The 17,010-nt window shown below is 36.4% G+C and overlaps 2 protein-coding genes across 2 annotated transcripts; one reads left to right on the top strand and one right to left on the bottom strand.

The window, feature by feature from the left end:
* Positions 1 to 12,633: 12,633 nt before the first annotated feature.
* On the bottom strand, positions 12,634 to 13,887 carry LOC106619394 (uncharacterized). The gene is made up of 2 exons (XM_014237461.3): positions 13,341 to 13,887; positions 12,634 to 13,278 (listed from the first exon to the last, which is right to left on the bottom strand). Exons 1-2 carry the CDS (start codon positions 13,663 to 13,665, stop codon positions 12,809 to 12,811), a joined length of 795 nt encoding a protein of 264 aa, XP_014092936.2. The 5' UTR covers positions 13,666 to 13,887; the 3' UTR covers positions 12,634 to 12,808.
* A 1,098-nt stretch (positions 13,888 to 14,985) lies between these two features.
* LOC106619395 (uncharacterized) lies at positions 14,986 to 16,051 on the top strand. Its single transcript, XM_014237462.3, has one exon. It carries the CDS (start codon positions 15,120 to 15,122, stop codon positions 15,882 to 15,884), a length of 765 nt encoding a protein of 254 aa, XP_014092937.1. The 5' UTR covers positions 14,986 to 15,119; the 3' UTR covers positions 15,885 to 16,051.
* The last annotated feature ends 959 nt before the right edge of the window (positions 16,052 to 17,010 follow it).

Raw genomic sequence — 17,010 nt, 5'->3', positions numbered from 1 at the left:
CAAAGATTTTTTTTGTTTTGTATATGTTTTTCCTACAGGGTAGCTACTAGCTACTACTCTAAAGATTGAGTGACGGATGAGTGACGTTTGGCATAGGGGAAGCTGGGCGATTTAGATGTATGTATGTATGTATATATATTATGTATACATGTGTTGGGATACGTATGTGAATGCAATGCTTGACAGTCGTTTTTTGCAACGGTGAATCACGACCAAAAGCGTGGAACAGTTAATGGTTAACGCGCTGCGGTTACGCTTACGAGTCCTTTGAGGCAACACGGAGCTAAGGAAAAAGAAGAAAAAAATTAAAATAGGTAATGTGTAAGGAATAAAAATTTACAAAAAAAAATAAAAATAAAGGTTCCGCAGAAAACACAACACACGCTCATGGCATTTAACGCTACTGAACGACTTGTGGTAGCACCGAAAGCAATAACAACAATGCATTGGAAATGTTATAGAAACGCACCACTAAGCAGCAATAACAACAACAAGTAGCACATCTTGCAACAACAAACTGTATTATGAGTTTTTAAGAAAACGAGACATTTGTATATATGTATGTGTGTTTGATAGTAGTCTCCTTTTTGCAAAAGGTTGTTGTGATTTTTGTTTGTAGATTGCAGCTTTTGTTGTATTCTTTTGGCTTTGCCTTGTTTTGCGGCATTTTTCGCAATGTTTTGATTCCGATATATCAAACACGAACACTTGAGCGCCTGCTAACATTTGTCGAATTCGGCTTTGTTCGCAAAAAACTTGCACAAACACGCTCCCCCGGCTGACACCCCTCTCAAAAATGTTTGCGTTTAAAGTTTTCTATTTATATTTCATACTCGTTGCAAGGCAGAAAGAAAACAAATCGATTGGCGGCATCACATTACTAAGAAATCTAGGCACACTACTCGTGGTACATACAATACAATACAGCAACAACAATAAGAAATAAAAACATTAGCAATGAGGGGAAGGGATAAAAGGATAGATGGCAATGCTTGCGCTTTGTGGCAAGCTCTCTTTATTTCGCTTTCTTTTGCAAGCATTGGCAGCGTTGACACAATCACAGTTATTTTTTATATAATATAAGTTCTTTTTTTTTGCAATTTTATACTTTTGGGCGTATTGACGAAGGGGACATGGGTAGAAAATCACACAAAATACAAATTAATCTTCTTAATGTTACAGCTAAATTTATTACGTGATTTTTAGCCATATCAGCAGATTGATGACAATTTATTTATAGAAGTTGTTGCTTGCTTCTTTGAAGCTTTTAACACAATTGAAATGATTTGCCAGCATCAAATGCGTTTTTGAGTGAGGCAAGTGATTTGTGGCAAGGCAAAATTGCGCGAAATTTGCTTTTTGTTTGTGTAAATTATTTTAAATTGATTTCATTATTACTCGCGCTTTGCTATAGGGTAGTAAATTATGCATTTTCCTCAGAAACATTTTGGTTTTAGCGTAGGAGAAGGGAGAAAACAAGAAACTGATTAATAGGAAGGGGTTATATTCACTTACAAGTCAGTAAAGCAAGTCTTTAATAAATATATAAAAGTTTACATTTAAAAAATTGTAAGTACTTTAATAATCGGCGATTCATTTTGAAATATATTGGATTCCTTTAATCGCTTAGTCGATCTCCTGGAGGGCCTCCGAAAAAAGATAATGAAGATTTTTCTGCTTGAAATTATATCAAATCAAAAACCAGTAAAAGTTTATTATTATTATAAATAAGTAGAGGTAATAATCAAAAGAATTGTCTAAATTTGATTTTTGCGGCTTCCCAAAAAAAAAATTTACATAAAAAAATCAAACTTATCATCACAAATCTTATTCCTTCAATTATCACCTGAAAAAAATATCTAAGAAGGTCTTGTGAAGATCGGTCTCGTCGTTTTGGAGAAATTTTCCTCACCTGAAAACTGGCACTGCAAACAGCGTTTCCAGAAAAGGGCGTTCCAAGATTTTTGAGCCGATTACACTAAGTTAAAAAATTCTTATAAATACGCTCATATCTCTGAAACTATTTACTGCATCAACTTTATTCTCAAATAAATCTAAACTCGATATACATACATGCAAATCGATTTTTTGAATTTCACCAGTGGATATAACCAATTCAGCCACCTAGTACTAGATACAGGGATAAGAAAATTATCTCATATATAAGCCACAAATTCATGGTTTTCACTACGAATTTAAAGAAAAAAATGAACAGCGATATCTGTCGTTGAAGTATTAAAATACCTTGGTATCATTGTAAATTCCTTTTCATATAATTATTGTTTATTTTTTCTGCGCTTGCTGAAGTTGGGTTAGACTTCCACTGACCGTAGCTAGGATGGCTTCACAAAGTTACGGACATTTGAAGAAAATTTTTTAGACCCATTTGCTAATAAAATTCAGTACATATCAGCGAAGCAGTAGTTAACACATATCCTCCAAAGTGTGATGGTTCTGAAACTATCCACTCACAGAAGCCCAACAATTGCCCAACTATAACTATAATCTAGATGATGGAAGATTATATTCAGGCTGCTCTGTTAAGTAAGCGAGAGATCTGATACTTTTAAAAGAAAGATTTACCTCCTTAACGGTAAATATTGTACTTTCGATTTTTAAAAGTAGAGGATAGAGCAGTAAAACTCATAATGTTCTCTAGAACTTAATTTTTTGTACGAGCTTTTATATAGGTATATCAGTTTATAAAATTCGATATGTATTGAGTCTTTGTCTTTAAAATAGATCTAGTTAAACTATCTGAAATCGAACATCAACACTATCAAGGCATTTCGACAACAAATAAGAATTGGTTATATTGCTCTTAGTAACCGACGACTTCCGAGAATTTTTACTTCGCTTCGATTGCTTTGAGGTAAAACTTATTGTTTTCTGAGGCTTAGTAGGGTCGTTGGTATGTCGATCGCTCAATATGAATTATCAGCGTGACGAGCTGACTCAATTTAGCCGTGGCCGTCTGTCTGTCGGTCGTCCTTTTCTCTCCAAGTAGCTGATCATTTGTCGGAATCGCCGTTATCGGACCACAATAGGATATAGCTGCCATACAAACTGATCGATCGTGGAATAAATTGTTCAGACTGTACCATTATAGTATATGGCAGTCATTCAAACTGGCTGATAAAAATCGAAATAAAGAAATTTTTATGCTATCAAAATGCACCTGTATATATACAAGTATAGCTATATAGCTACGATGCAGCCGAAGTTAACGTTTTTTCTTGTTTTCCTGAACATTGGTCCGGACTCTCCACTCTATCTGCTTTAAAATGATTTTACTCAAAGCTGCTTCATCTAAGTAAAAAAATTTTAAATAAAATAATTGCAGGAGAAAGTTTCCCTTTACCCGTTTAATTGAAGACTTTGAAGTTTTGCATGTATGTCGTTCTTAATATATGTAGATTTCCTTCTCTATAAAACATTTCTACATTCTTTTAGTAATAAGTGATTTTTATTGATATTATATTATATTATATATAATATTTATATATTTCTGAACACATGACAATCAATTCTTATTGTATCCACTTTTATATGATTTCCTGCCAAAGGTGAATTTTCACACACAATTCAACTTCTGGCAATTTTCATGCGTTTCTATGGCCTCGAGCAATAAATTGGTTGTCACCGCTTCACCCATGCACACACACACCCAAAAACATCAATAAATACACATGTGTTTGTAAATTGCGTAACTATGCAGGAGCATTTATTGCAAAACGTTTGTGTAGTGCTAAAGCACCCAGCCTCTCTGCTCCAAGCGGATGTGCCACCATAGCAACGCTTAATCATATCACCTTCCACACGATTTAACCCAACTCAAGCGCTGCTGGCGGGAGAGGTGGCGCTATAACGCAAAGCGGAAATGTGCTCATAGAACAAGCAATAAATGTGTAGCAGCAGCAGGCAAGCAAAAAAATCAAAATCCACTAGGCAACTGCCCATTACGACACTTCTTCCAGCTCAATCATCATCTGCTCCCGGCTGAAGCTTCCACCAATCTTTTATTTTTATTATACTTACGTAGCTATGTATGTACAAGTATGTCTACTCTGATCCTCTTTGCGTTCGTTTTGCACATTATCACTTCACTTTGCTCGCATTCGCACCGGAAGTGCAACCATGACGAAAGATCCAGCATTAAACAACAGCTTAGTGTAAGGCTGTAATGCGTTGCATAAAATTTTAGGTATTATCGGCTTGTTTGGAGTAGTGATTTAATGAGTTTGTTTGGTAATACTTTAAGACGTTTTAAGGGGGTTTCTTGGGGAAGCGTTGAGAACAAGTATTGTCAAGTATATTATTAAGTTGTCTGCGTTAAGACAATGTCTCATTATTATACCCTGAGCAGGGTATATTAAGTTTGCCACGAAGTTTGTAAACCCAGAAGAAAACGTCGCAGAAATTGTAAAATATATTCATAAATGATCAGCGTGACGCGCTGAGTCGATTTAGCCAAGCTCGTCTGTTCATTCATCTGTCTGTATATCTATGGAAAACTTTTTTATTTGAGAAGTTATCTACCCGAAATTCGACATAAATTATTTTCCAAAACAATGCTCCAATCTCAAAATAATTGGTTCAGATCGCCAGAACTGGATTATGATTTGCCAAGATATCTTCACGGAGCTCTATAAACAATATTATTCAAGGCAATCGTACAATATCCGAACAAATTGTTCAGACCGGATCTCTATAGCATATAGCTGCCATACAAACTGATCGATCAAAATCGAGTTCTTGTATGTAAATTTTTTTCTTGAAAAGGGTATTACGGCTACGGTGCAACCGAAGTTAACTTTGGTTTTTTTGTTTCTACCTCCAAACGAAGCTCATCAGCTTGTTCGAACAAAAATCTGTTGGAAGCCTTCAATTTATTCAACGTTGTCGTAAAGATTAGCCTTCCTTAGTAACACGTGAGTATGTCGTCGACGATGATGACGTCTTCGGTATATATTTTGACAGGTGCAATAGTTATTAATCGAGCTTCTTGATATTCGTTCAACGTATTATTCCAAACCGACCTCATTTACCACAGAACTAATTATCTTGAAAGTCGCCGTTCAAAACTAATCTTATAATTTCTTTGGGATATAAATCGAAGATTCCAATGTGAAAATGACAGTTTGTAACAATTTTTAGTTAGAGTCTTAAATTTATTATCCAACAAATGGAGAATTTTTGTTCTTTTAATCTGCCTTCCGATGACTGAAAGCTTTATGGGTAGCTTTCTATGCCATTCAGTACTCAGAGGCTTGTCAGTTTATAACGAGAGACAACCGCTATTAGAAACAAACTTTTTCGACTCTTATCGTCGTGAAGATATAGTTTTTGGTATGCGTCATGAAGTTGTCGAACTAATGAAGGGTTCTTCTAGTTTGATGGTATATGAAGGTGTTGTAGATAACACTCGTCACTTAGACTCGCCAATTTATGTCAAGGAGAAACTGCCCATTAAGAACCCACGAAGTGTTGGTCCCCTGCAACTACATCAAGACCACCATCTTCTTCGAAGGGTAGTGTACTGATGGAAGCGACAAATTTCACACCAGGACGCGTAATCCTGAAAGTCCCGATAATCAGTGGAGATAGAATTGGTGCGAATAGAGCTAGCTTTATTTCATATACCATAATACTCCTAGCACGCTTGGCAATGGCTGACTTTAAATATATTTATGTTGTTCGATTGATTTTCATGCATTCACCAATATTTGCTGTTTTGAAAGAATGCTTTGAATATTCATGTCTTTAATAGAAATTTGTCGCCCCAACTTCGCTGTAAATCTCGTGCCGCTTTGACAAATATGGTTATACATACAAACACTGATAGATAACCATGTACATTATGCGAATGTTCATTATGAACGGCTTAACAGATTTCCCTTGAGAGGCACTAAGCCTTTTCACATATGAGCATGAACAACAACAATAATAACAATCACATGCCTGTCGTGGTGCGGCAAGGAGTGCGAAGTTTGAAGGACACTCATATTTATAAACCCAGTTGTACCAACACAATACATAACTTTGATAACTTACCGCTTTTGGTTTGACATATTCTAATAAAGTCGCAAGAATTTGCGCAGAGTTAGACAACAGTTTTGGAGAATGCTGAAGAGCACTCACAAAAAGCGTTGAGAATTGAGAAAATGGAAATTCACGAGTGAATTGGCTTTCTTCTTTATAATCGGACTACATATGCAGTGCATGTATGTGTGGGTGCCGAAACATGTATTTATATTTTGCAAGCCTTTACGTGTGTGTGTTGGTGCTGATTACTTCTAAGCCCTGCTTTAATGAGCAAAATCGGATTTAATGCGTATAAAAAAGGCAATGCAAAATAAATAAAATGATGTGGTTACACACACGCGCATTATATGTATGTATAATATATATGTATGGAATTGTAAAAGAAATTGTCGACAAATTTGTACATCAATCATAAAAGTGGCCACCCCGGTAGATAGATGCGTTTAAATTTCGTAGGCAATGTTATAAAAATAAATTTATATACATATATATATGTACTAAATGTAATGTGAAACATAGTGTCGATCCCGAAATTTCGGATTTGTAATTTCGGGATCCCGAAATTTTAGTTTGGTTAATTACCTCTTTCAATTAGTTGTGACATTTTTTGTGGTAACCTATCGGTTTTTATTTAGATTTTACACAAAAAGCCCATATATGTATTGTGTAATCTTTCAGACCCCCAAGAATTCTCCTTTCGTCTTGAAGGTTACTGGTCTTTCAAGATGCTTTCTGTATATATTTTTGCCATGAGAAATAAAGCTTTTCAATTTTTCAAATTCAGTTAAAGTGAACATCTTACAGTACCATTTGTTCTTGCGCATATCGAAACACCCATTAAATCGCATTAATCACTAAAAAAACTTGATTACTTACCATTGATTACTTCAATGGCTAAAATAGAGAAACATTCTACAAAATACGTGACGAAAGTCTCGAACAAAGCTTCTCCTCAGGCAAAAAAAAAACCCACTGGTCCCTTTTCAAACTATATTTCTCGAACCAGTCCCCTAGCCTTGAAGAAGTTCGTAACAGTTTCCACCTGTAAATATAGTTATTCACAAGAAAATAAAAATTACGGATCTACAGAGGTCAGTAGTCAATTGAAAAATCGTCGATATAGATTCGGCAATGTGTAACTTCTTGTTTCGTGTTCAGTGCCAGCTATCGTTTAGCCTGTGGAAGGTAAATTTTTTAGTATTTCTTTAAATAAACGCTCTTTACTTAGGGTGTTGTGAAGATATGCGGTCCTAGTCGCTGCCTACAAAAATGTATCCTTTGACATTTCGCTTCAAATTGTCAACTCTCCACATGTACAGAGAGTAAGCGTGAGTATTTAGAAAAAAGCATTCTATAAAGGTCAATATTAGCCGTGGTAACATAAATTCCACCAAATATTTTTTCATTTTCTAAAGTTCGGGTTCAAAAGTCTCTTCTGATAAAATTTCAACTGACTAATCACGCCAGAAATCGAAAATTCGAAATAATAATTTTTAAATCCCGAAAAATTCTTTCAAGACACTAAAGTTGAAAAGTTTAGCACAGTCACCCTCCAAATCCAGTACATGACATAAATGATCGCTGGTAATTATTAGGTATTCATATTCATATTTATTTGTGGTAACAGGCTGTTACCCATTTGTCCGTCCGCGACTATTATGTTCATTGTCATGTAATACATAATAGCTAAAAACATCAAAATAATAATTAACGGTAATATGTTAACACAAAAAAGACAACACAGGGTTGCATTTCGCTGCTGCATCCACAACTGACACAAGGCATTTCCGCTTATCATCAGCAACCATCAGCTGAGAAACGGCCAAATACACGCTGACGGGGCTGGACGCACGCCTGATTTACGGATAGGTATTTATGCACAAATATTTTCCCTGTGTGTGTGTGTGTATATGCTCGCCGCTGTGGTAATGAAAATAATCTGTCATCAAAGTGAAAAGTCCAACAAAAATACCTCATTTCGCAACCTCCACCTCCGACCCACTGCTTGACTACCTACCACACAGGCGTTGGCTGTGTACGCTTTCAGCTCATTTATTGAGTTGTCTAAAAGCGGGGAACAGGTGGGCGTAACCAAATATACGAAAAGCAATACGAGCAAACAACAACAATAACACAAAGTACAAAGTTACCTAACTCATACCCGAAAAGCGTAAAATATTGTAAAGAGCGTTAAACAAAATTGCTGCTTAGTTTCCAAAAGCTAGCAATAGCAACAACAACAAGAAGGAGTTGTTAGGCATAAATTCGTTCAAACAACACACGACAATAAGTTAATGAATATGATTACGTATCTGTGACTTTTTCTATTAACTCAATATAAATCGTCACTTTGCTTCCGCGGGTGGGGAATTATGTATGTATGTTGGCCCTGCACCACAGAACAACCGAATGGAGAGGGTAATGTAGTGTGCGTACCGAAGTACGACAACGTTTGAGGTGGTGTGTCACGCAAAAGGGTTGCTTCCGCTCGCACTCTTTCTTTTGTATATTACCACGTTGGTGGGTATGTAGAGATGTGTGCTGCGGGTGAAGCGAAAAGTACTACGAAATTTTTTAATTTATTATCTAACCCAAATAAACATCTACAAAGTCTGAAATGTGGTGTCTGAAAAAGTGGTTTCAAATGAATTGTTGAATCTCCCTGTATATTTATGAAAAACATCTAGAGGATCGCTAATCAGAAATGGCTATGAACTGGTCGCAATTTCTGAACTCCAAATCGTTTTTTATTTTTACTAGTATAAACAACAGTTAACAATTAGAGGTTTAAAAATTGTTAAAGAGTTAGAGTAGCAAGAGTCAACCCTTAAGCGGAGAGAGAAATACCCCATCACACTCAGTTCAAAACAACGATCAGTGTTCTAAACGCTCTATTTTGTCGGTCTGCGTCTGAGATGCTCAATACTTTAAGAGACAAAAGTTTTGACCTTCGTATTGGCATTACACCCTAAGATAGCCTATGTTTTTAGCTTCGTAATAATAGTTGAAATAACCCGACCGTGGAAGAAAAGAAGTTGAATGAAAGGTTTGTAGTAAGATGTTGCTTTAGTTACCGTAGCAACATAAAGCAGTCCCCAAACTGTTTTGCACTAACCAGACTAAAATGAAAACGGAGAGATGTACTATCATGCAACTATCCGGAAAATTTTTCTGAATCTTACGTGACCACGCCCTCTCACCTGTCTATAACAGAATATGCGGTAACAGTTAGAAACTAATCCACTTCATTGGGTTTCGAAACATGGGTGATTGCAGTACCAAATGCCACCATAAGCACCTTCCCTAAGCATGTCTCTAGATGCAGAAGACATTCTGCTAATGGCCTATGCGTGTGCACAATTCAAAAATATTAACTCTAAATATCATCTTATCGAAGTTATTATTGTTACTGGAAGGGCCGCCGAAGAAACTGCTATACTTCAGCGAATCCAAAAACGAGAAAAAATTACGTTCTCTGTGTGCCCAAACTAAAATCAAAAACGTTAATAAATAAAAATCTCCGATGTTTTTCATGAGTTAAAATATTTATATACAATACCTTTTTTGAACCACCCTCTCGACGAAACGAACAATTCCCAGCGAAAAATTCTTCCATATTGCATGCTTAGATGTTGCCTTCAGTTAGGTGAAAATATTTACGGAAATTGCATTTCATACGAAATCAGATAAAATTATTGTTTGTACGCAACTCATTTATAATGATGGCACAAACTTCAGGGGAATAAAGGAAGTAACGCATAAAACCGAATTCATAGAAATTCAAAGACATTTGAAGACAAATAATTGAAGATTTTTAATACAGATTTCCTCAGCCATTTGCAGGATATGAAACAAAGACGAAGTCGTCTCTGGAATCCGCTTTCTATACAGTCGTGATGCAAATTTAAGACTTCATAAATAAAATCCAGCAAATGTGAGCTACTTACCTAACGCCCCGCCCACTTAAGCAAGTCAATCAAGGAGTTTAAGGCAGCTGGGTGTAGTTAAAGCAAAGCGACCATTGTTTGAATTGTTCATTGGCTTGGCCTATGCTGTGATTACATTTGAGATAGAAGAAGCGAAAGCGAAATAAATAAAATAAATGAAGAGAAAAATGCGACAAAAGTGTGAATTAAACGTCTTCAATGGTCATTTACGCCTAATCCGCTTCTTTTTTCCCCTCATACGCACTTTATTCAATAGACTATTCACTGTCTCCACATACCAGTGTACGCTATAAGCTGCCACACACTGCCTCGCTGGGAAATTGAATATCCTTCTTTGCGCTTCCTTTTTGTTTAACCTTAACCTTTGCTGTTTGCCTTGCCTTAGAGCGCAAATCCGACAGGACAATAGCAGTAATTTTTGTCATTTCCTTAATAGAAATCTTATCTTCGCCGTGGTATCCGAAGCAGGTGAAAGCAGGACGAGAAAGGGCATAAAATTGTGTGAAAAGAATGGTGATTAGGAAAAAAAAAATTATAGCAAAAACTATGGAGAAAAGCTAACTTAAATCAGTGGACATCGACATGAACTTTAAGCTTTCTAACACAACTTTTTCACTGCGAAAAAAATACACAGTGTTTAACTTTCTTTACGAAAATTTATTTCGAAAAAAATTCACACAATTTCGTAATGTCACAAGCCATTCAATCAATAATTCCACAATATCGACGCTACATACTCTTTAATGCACAGTTATCCACCTCAGGCACGCAGATCCACACACGGCTCCTGCGCCTCCATTTCCATGCCGAACATCATACAAATACAATAGAATAAACGATCGATAAATCCGCACACCGGCTCATCGAGAAATGGCCCGAACACCGAAGGCGTTATGCGCTCATTTTCATTGCTGCGCATGCGTGGTGTCAACATGTCCACCACACGCTTCGGTAGCAACGAGCTTATACTCTCACAAATTTGCGTTTTCAGACTGCCCGTATTGCTACTGCCACCCGTAGCACGCTTTAGGCTAAGCGTGCGTTTCAACCAATTCTCATCGCCACCATTAGTCGCACTCATATTCATGCTGGCCGGTGTTGGACCGAGCTTGCAGAGTGATTGCTCCATCGCAGCCAATTTGAAATCCTTACCACCCATTTGTTGTTGCAATTGTTTGCGATGATCACGATCCAGAAAGACAACGTAACTCTCGCCACGTCGCAGACACGAACACTTCTCTTTCAAATTCGGTTCGCCAACTTCATTTTGAACTTTATTGAAATTTTTTGCACATAAAATTTTTATAATTTGATCATTGAAAACCTTTCCCATGTCTTCTATAGTTTAGAATTTTTTTTTCGACTGAATGCTTGAAGGGAAACGCTTGCGCAATAGTGATTGTTGTGGGTTACTAATGAGTATATGTAACTAGTAAAATAGTAGTTCAAGGTAAATAGTAGTAAAGGATTAGGAAATTATAGTCAACTTATCTTTCTCAATACCGTTATTTAGCGTTTTATAAAAGCTACTTTAGCGCTTGAAGAAAATGTTCGAGATTTTAGTTTATTACTTGTATCTTGAGGTTAAGTAATACCGAAATCTCGAAATTTTAGAATAGTAATACCTGAATTCGGGGATAAATGGGTATGAATCATAGGTGGCTAGAGGCGGTTCCCCAGCTTAAGAATATATGCATATATAGCCGCAGGATACTTATACGTCTTTGAGATATTTGAATTTAAACTTCAGGTTAACTAATCCTGAAATTTCACAATTTGAAAATGCTAGTGTAAAAAATTTCGTGTTTTTACATTTCTTTAGATGATTTTAAATACCTCAGTACTCTTAAATCACTAACTAAAAGCATGATTCTATTTTAAGCAGTTGATTACTCTGGTGCTCGAGCTCCGACAATATTTCTTCCATTATATGTAACCCGTGCCTTACTTTAAAATTAAAACGATTTATATTTTCGGTTACGATGGCAATTTTTTTCAGTTTTAGAAATATGTAAGAATGTGCGTTTTTTAGTATCACTTGAGCTGTCGTGGAAATTTGTTGCAGAATGTCCGGCCTTGAATTCTCATTAAAAGCTTTTGAGACAGTTTCCATACCTTTCAGACGCTTCTTACTTATTTATGGAGTAGTTACACTGTGAGATGTTAAACCCAATCCGCTCAATCCAACGCCTTCATTCACGCTTCATATTATATATTCAGTTCATAAGGATTCAATTCTTCAGGTTTTACAAAAAGAATAAAAATATGTTACAGCCTAACACAGTAAAGGTAATGGAACTAACTTATCTATTGAGGATTATCCTGATAATGTGAAAATGTGGTCGAACACCACTGAGCCAACAATTTGAATCGAAAAATAACTTTTCCCTTATATTAACTTATTACTCAGATATCTGATGGTTGCATGGCTCGAAGATCAATAGAATCAACATATAGTATATCAATGATCTAAGGAACTCGGTAAATGCAAAATTTTAGCAGAAAATTGAGCCGAACTTTCATGATTCCTGGTTCATCTAAAATTACTTAACATTCGATAGTCTATTGTGCTAAACCTTTGCAGTAATACTCATATGGTCTCATACTTAAGGTCTCGAAAGCCAGAAAATACACTTCTAACTTTCTTAAAAGTACAAGTACATTATTTGTATATATTTTTAAGTTTTGTTTTTTTAGTTTTTAACATAGTAAAAAGTTGGCATAAATACCGAAACGCTACATACTTATATGGTGGACATATAAAATCCGCCGGATTTCTCGTTTTCTTACTTTCTCACTCCTTTTCGCTTACTAAGTTAGTGGGAGGGCAAAATTTCGAATGGCATTATAGCGCCATTTTGCAGTACGACGAAGATGACTTGTGGCATCCGTTGCTTCTCAAACTCCGACGGATGTGTGCACACATTGGAGTTTTTGAATATCTCATAGACTTGACAGCCGTTCTCTGTGGAATGTAGGCGCGCCCACAACCATTTTGCCTTCTGGCCATCGCTTGATGGAAAGGTCAACATTTGTTTTAACTTTCGGCAGGCCAGTGAGCACATCGAAAATGAACGTTTCAGGGGATTCATTGACTTGGGTGGTTCACAGATTTGTACATGCGATGCTAAGCTACTTTTCGACGAGCGTGCCGACGAGCTGCTACAACAACAGCAGGGCTTTTTAGAGAAAGTCATCGTTTGTGCAGTGCTGGCGCGACATTTGGGACAAGTGCAGGTTTTGGTCACTTTCAAACAACTTGGCAATTTATTTTTGTCCTTGCTATCTGTGGGCGAGTTAAAAGTAGCTAATTGCGTAACATAACCACGCATACTTCGAACATCTTACCCGACGTTATTACCGTACTACATTTGCGACACGGTTTATGTGAGTTCGGGCAAGAAACCTGTGATACGGTAAGCGAAATATCGCTATTGCTCGAGTCCAGGGATGGTGTGGGCAAGTGTAGAAATTCCTGTACGCGTCGTGCACCCATTAGATACAGCGCACGATCGATACCCGATACAATTGTCTCATCGGGAAATGGTCCGAAGGCGTCACAGGCTGGCGGTGAATTCTTTTTTAATGTACGCGTTATCAGTGGATAAGCGGGCACTGGGTCTTCTGCCGCACATAAAGCTGTGCAAAGATTCTCAAGATTCGCTTGAGCCATATAAAACGTAAATAAATTCGAGTTTCGACGACAATACTTTGAAAATTTTGACTGTTAAAATATTTATGTTCGTTCAGATGGTCTCAGCTAAGTGGTAGTGATTACGGTTCCGTTCTTATATGCAGTTATAAAATTTGGAAGATCTTAACACATTTTAATATATGTTGTGAAAATAATTTTGACGAAATTTTGTATCCCAAAAGGAATGTGACATTTGACAGCAGGCTGGTCGGCAGAAAACATCAAAATCTGGTCGATAAAACAAAGATGATTTTCTATTTTAGTAGAAAACCGATTTTGCTTAACAGGGAAAAAGATTGTTGAATGTAAAGTGAATGTGTTTACTTTGCAGAGTGTCGTCATGAAGCTCGGTTAATCAATAGTCGCGTGTGTTCTTTTCTACAATAATAAGAGATATTGAATAATTTCGCTAGCTATTATAGTTTGTGATTTCTACTTGCTATATGGTAAGTAATTATTAACTCCGTATCGTTTTATTGATATAAAAAAAGTTTCAAAACTCATTCGTTGACTCTCAGCAGTTCACGTCCAACCAGACTTTTAGATATCTATTATTACCTAACCTCTCTGAAACTTGTTACCAAGGCTTGTATGTCTATCTTAATCCTTATTCGTTTTTAGACATACTTTTGAATAGTCCAAATTTCTCTTACTTCTGCGCACGTTTTTATTCCAGGATGCCACTCGGTCCCCAAGACAGTCCAGTATATATAACGACAGCGCATTGTATTTATATGTAATCCACGACTGCCAGTTCCAAACATTCATTCGGCAATCAGCTGGAAATTTAATTTGCTGAGTACTGTTCCTTAAAGCTTTATTTTTCTAGAACTCAATTCCGTTACGCTAAAAGCTTTGAACGCGATTGACATATTTAGCAATTCTTTATTGGTGTTTGGTATTGTTTAACCGTGTGTAGTAATGTAATGAAGGTAACGGTTACAAAAAATATAGTTAGAATCAAATGCTTAAAAAAGCTTTCGATGAAAAGCTTACTTGTATAACTTTTTTAGGCTTTTGGCGAAAGCTCTGTTTTGCAAGCTCCTGCGCAATCAACAGCTTTATGGCTTATAAAAGCTTTCGATGAAAAGCTTACTCGTATAACTTTTTTAGGCTTTTGGCGAAAGCTCTGTTTTGCAAGCTCCACCGAAACCAAAAGCTTTTATGACTTTTAGATTTAAAACAAATTTTAGCAAATAAAAGACGTTATTTTCGAAAAAGCTTCTTTCGCTGGCAACACCATACTCCCAAATATGAAAACAAGCAATGACAAAACAAATAGACGGAAATGTTTTCAATATACGACTTTGATAATTAATATAATATTAAACCGAGATTTCTTCGCTTGGCAACGTAGACCTTGCTTTTCACATTAGTATTAAATGCCAAATATAAAGTAATTTGTTAAAAAAAAAAATCTTCAGAGAAAAATAATGTTAATAGAATTGAATCTTCAAAATTTAACGCAAATCTTCTGGACCATAATTTTTCTATTAAATTTGTATGTAGTATTGTTGTTGTATCGCATGTCAAAAATATACCGTTCCGAGAGGAGAATTAAATTACTTGAGGTCGCCAACATCAAGGAGCACATCGAATTTATGGGTAGTCGTCCGGAAAAGTCCACATCGTCTGCCTTCTCAGCAACGGGCAATTTCACGACACGCAGCCGCTTTTTCGAACAATTCTTAGACTCGGAACCGTCACAGCTGCGCACATGCATGCAAATACGTTCCAACTTCCGTTCGAACTCCTCAACTACAGCTGTCGATGAAGATCCCGATGAACAGCGCGAACAACGCCTAAGAACACATAAGCAACACCAAAGCCAACGTACGAAGCAACTGCAATTGGAATTGCAACAAAAGTATCATAAAGCACAAAAACAACGTCAACAGCAAGAGCAACTGTTGACACAACAAAAGCCACATCAAACGAGATATCGCTGCGAGGGCAGTATAATGAGACAACAACCGCTACCGCTAAGAGATCCCAAAGTATTTGTGGAAGCAAACACTGAAGACGTGTCTTACAACTCCAAAGCGGACGATGAGCATACGCTCTATATATCGGACAGTTTCGGACGTGTGGTGCATGAGATCCCATTTCGGGAATGCGATTATATGGATGCTTTGCAAGTGGTGCTGGGTGATCAGCGTTGGAAGATTAAGAAAGCATGGAGTGAACGCTCCAATTGAGTACCGTTTTCTTACACAAAAATTTCTTTGTACTATTTATATGTTTTTTTTTCTATAAGCGTCTTGTTCGGTCTCTCAAATTATGTCCTGTTTTGTGTGTTGCCTTTTGCGAGTACTGGTCTTGAATAAGTTTCGGTAGTAATAAATGATGAAAGTTCAATTAGTTATACTTGTACAAATGTATTTAGTGTATACCCGCGATGAGAACAACCCTGAGGTAGGTGGTACATAAATTATATAAAAATAGTGGGGAATTAGCTCTATTTGCGTGTACCATTATCTCGAAGGTTCGTTCTACGAAAACGGTAGGTACTCGATTTTCGTAAAATTAACAACAACATTCTCCATTTTGGTAAAATTTTATTTATCTACAACAACAACAAACTCAATTATGAATAATGTTTCATCATTATTTAAAGTGTTTACATTTTCATACCCTGAACAGGGTATAAGTTTGCCACAACGTATGTAACACCCAAAAGAAGACTCGAGAGACCCTAGAAAGTATATATATAGATGATCAGCTTGATGTGTTGAGTCGCTTTAGCCATGTCGAGCTGTATATAATCGAACAAGTCTGTCAGTTTTTAAGATATCAATCTGAAACTTTGCACACATCTATTTCTCCCAAGAATTTGCTCATTTGTCGGAACCGTCGATATTCAAGCACTATAGCATATAACTGTCATACAAACTGAACCATCAAAATCAAGTTTTGGTGCGGAAAACTTTTTTATTTGATAAGATATCGTCAGCAAATCGTTCAGTTCGGATCTACAAGTATATGCTATAATGCTGCCGTGCAAACTGACCGATCAAAAGCAGGATTAAGTCCTTTTTTCATCTTTTTATGCTATAAGAAATGCACCTGTGAAGGGTATTATAGCTTCGGTGCAGCCACACTGTACGATTTTCTTGTTTTAATTATCATTTATCGGTATCTATAAGATTTCAGATAACAAAAATTTACGCGCCCAATCTACTTATAAGATTAAGGTAGATTTTATATTGAATTCAAGAAGTCTACAAGAATGATATTTACACACAAAAAATAATAAAAGGCTGGTCATTACTTGAAATTAATTGAGTTCTGAAATACATTTGCAGACTCAAATACACACATACA

The sequence above is a fragment of the Bactrocera oleae genome, chromosome 3, assembly GCF_042242935.1.
Source record: "Bactrocera oleae isolate idBacOlea1 chromosome 3, idBacOlea1, whole genome shotgun sequence".
Taxonomy (NCBI): domain Eukaryota; kingdom Metazoa; phylum Arthropoda; class Insecta; order Diptera; family Tephritidae; genus Bactrocera; species Bactrocera oleae.
This window is presented reverse-complemented; position numbering and strand designations above follow the sequence as displayed.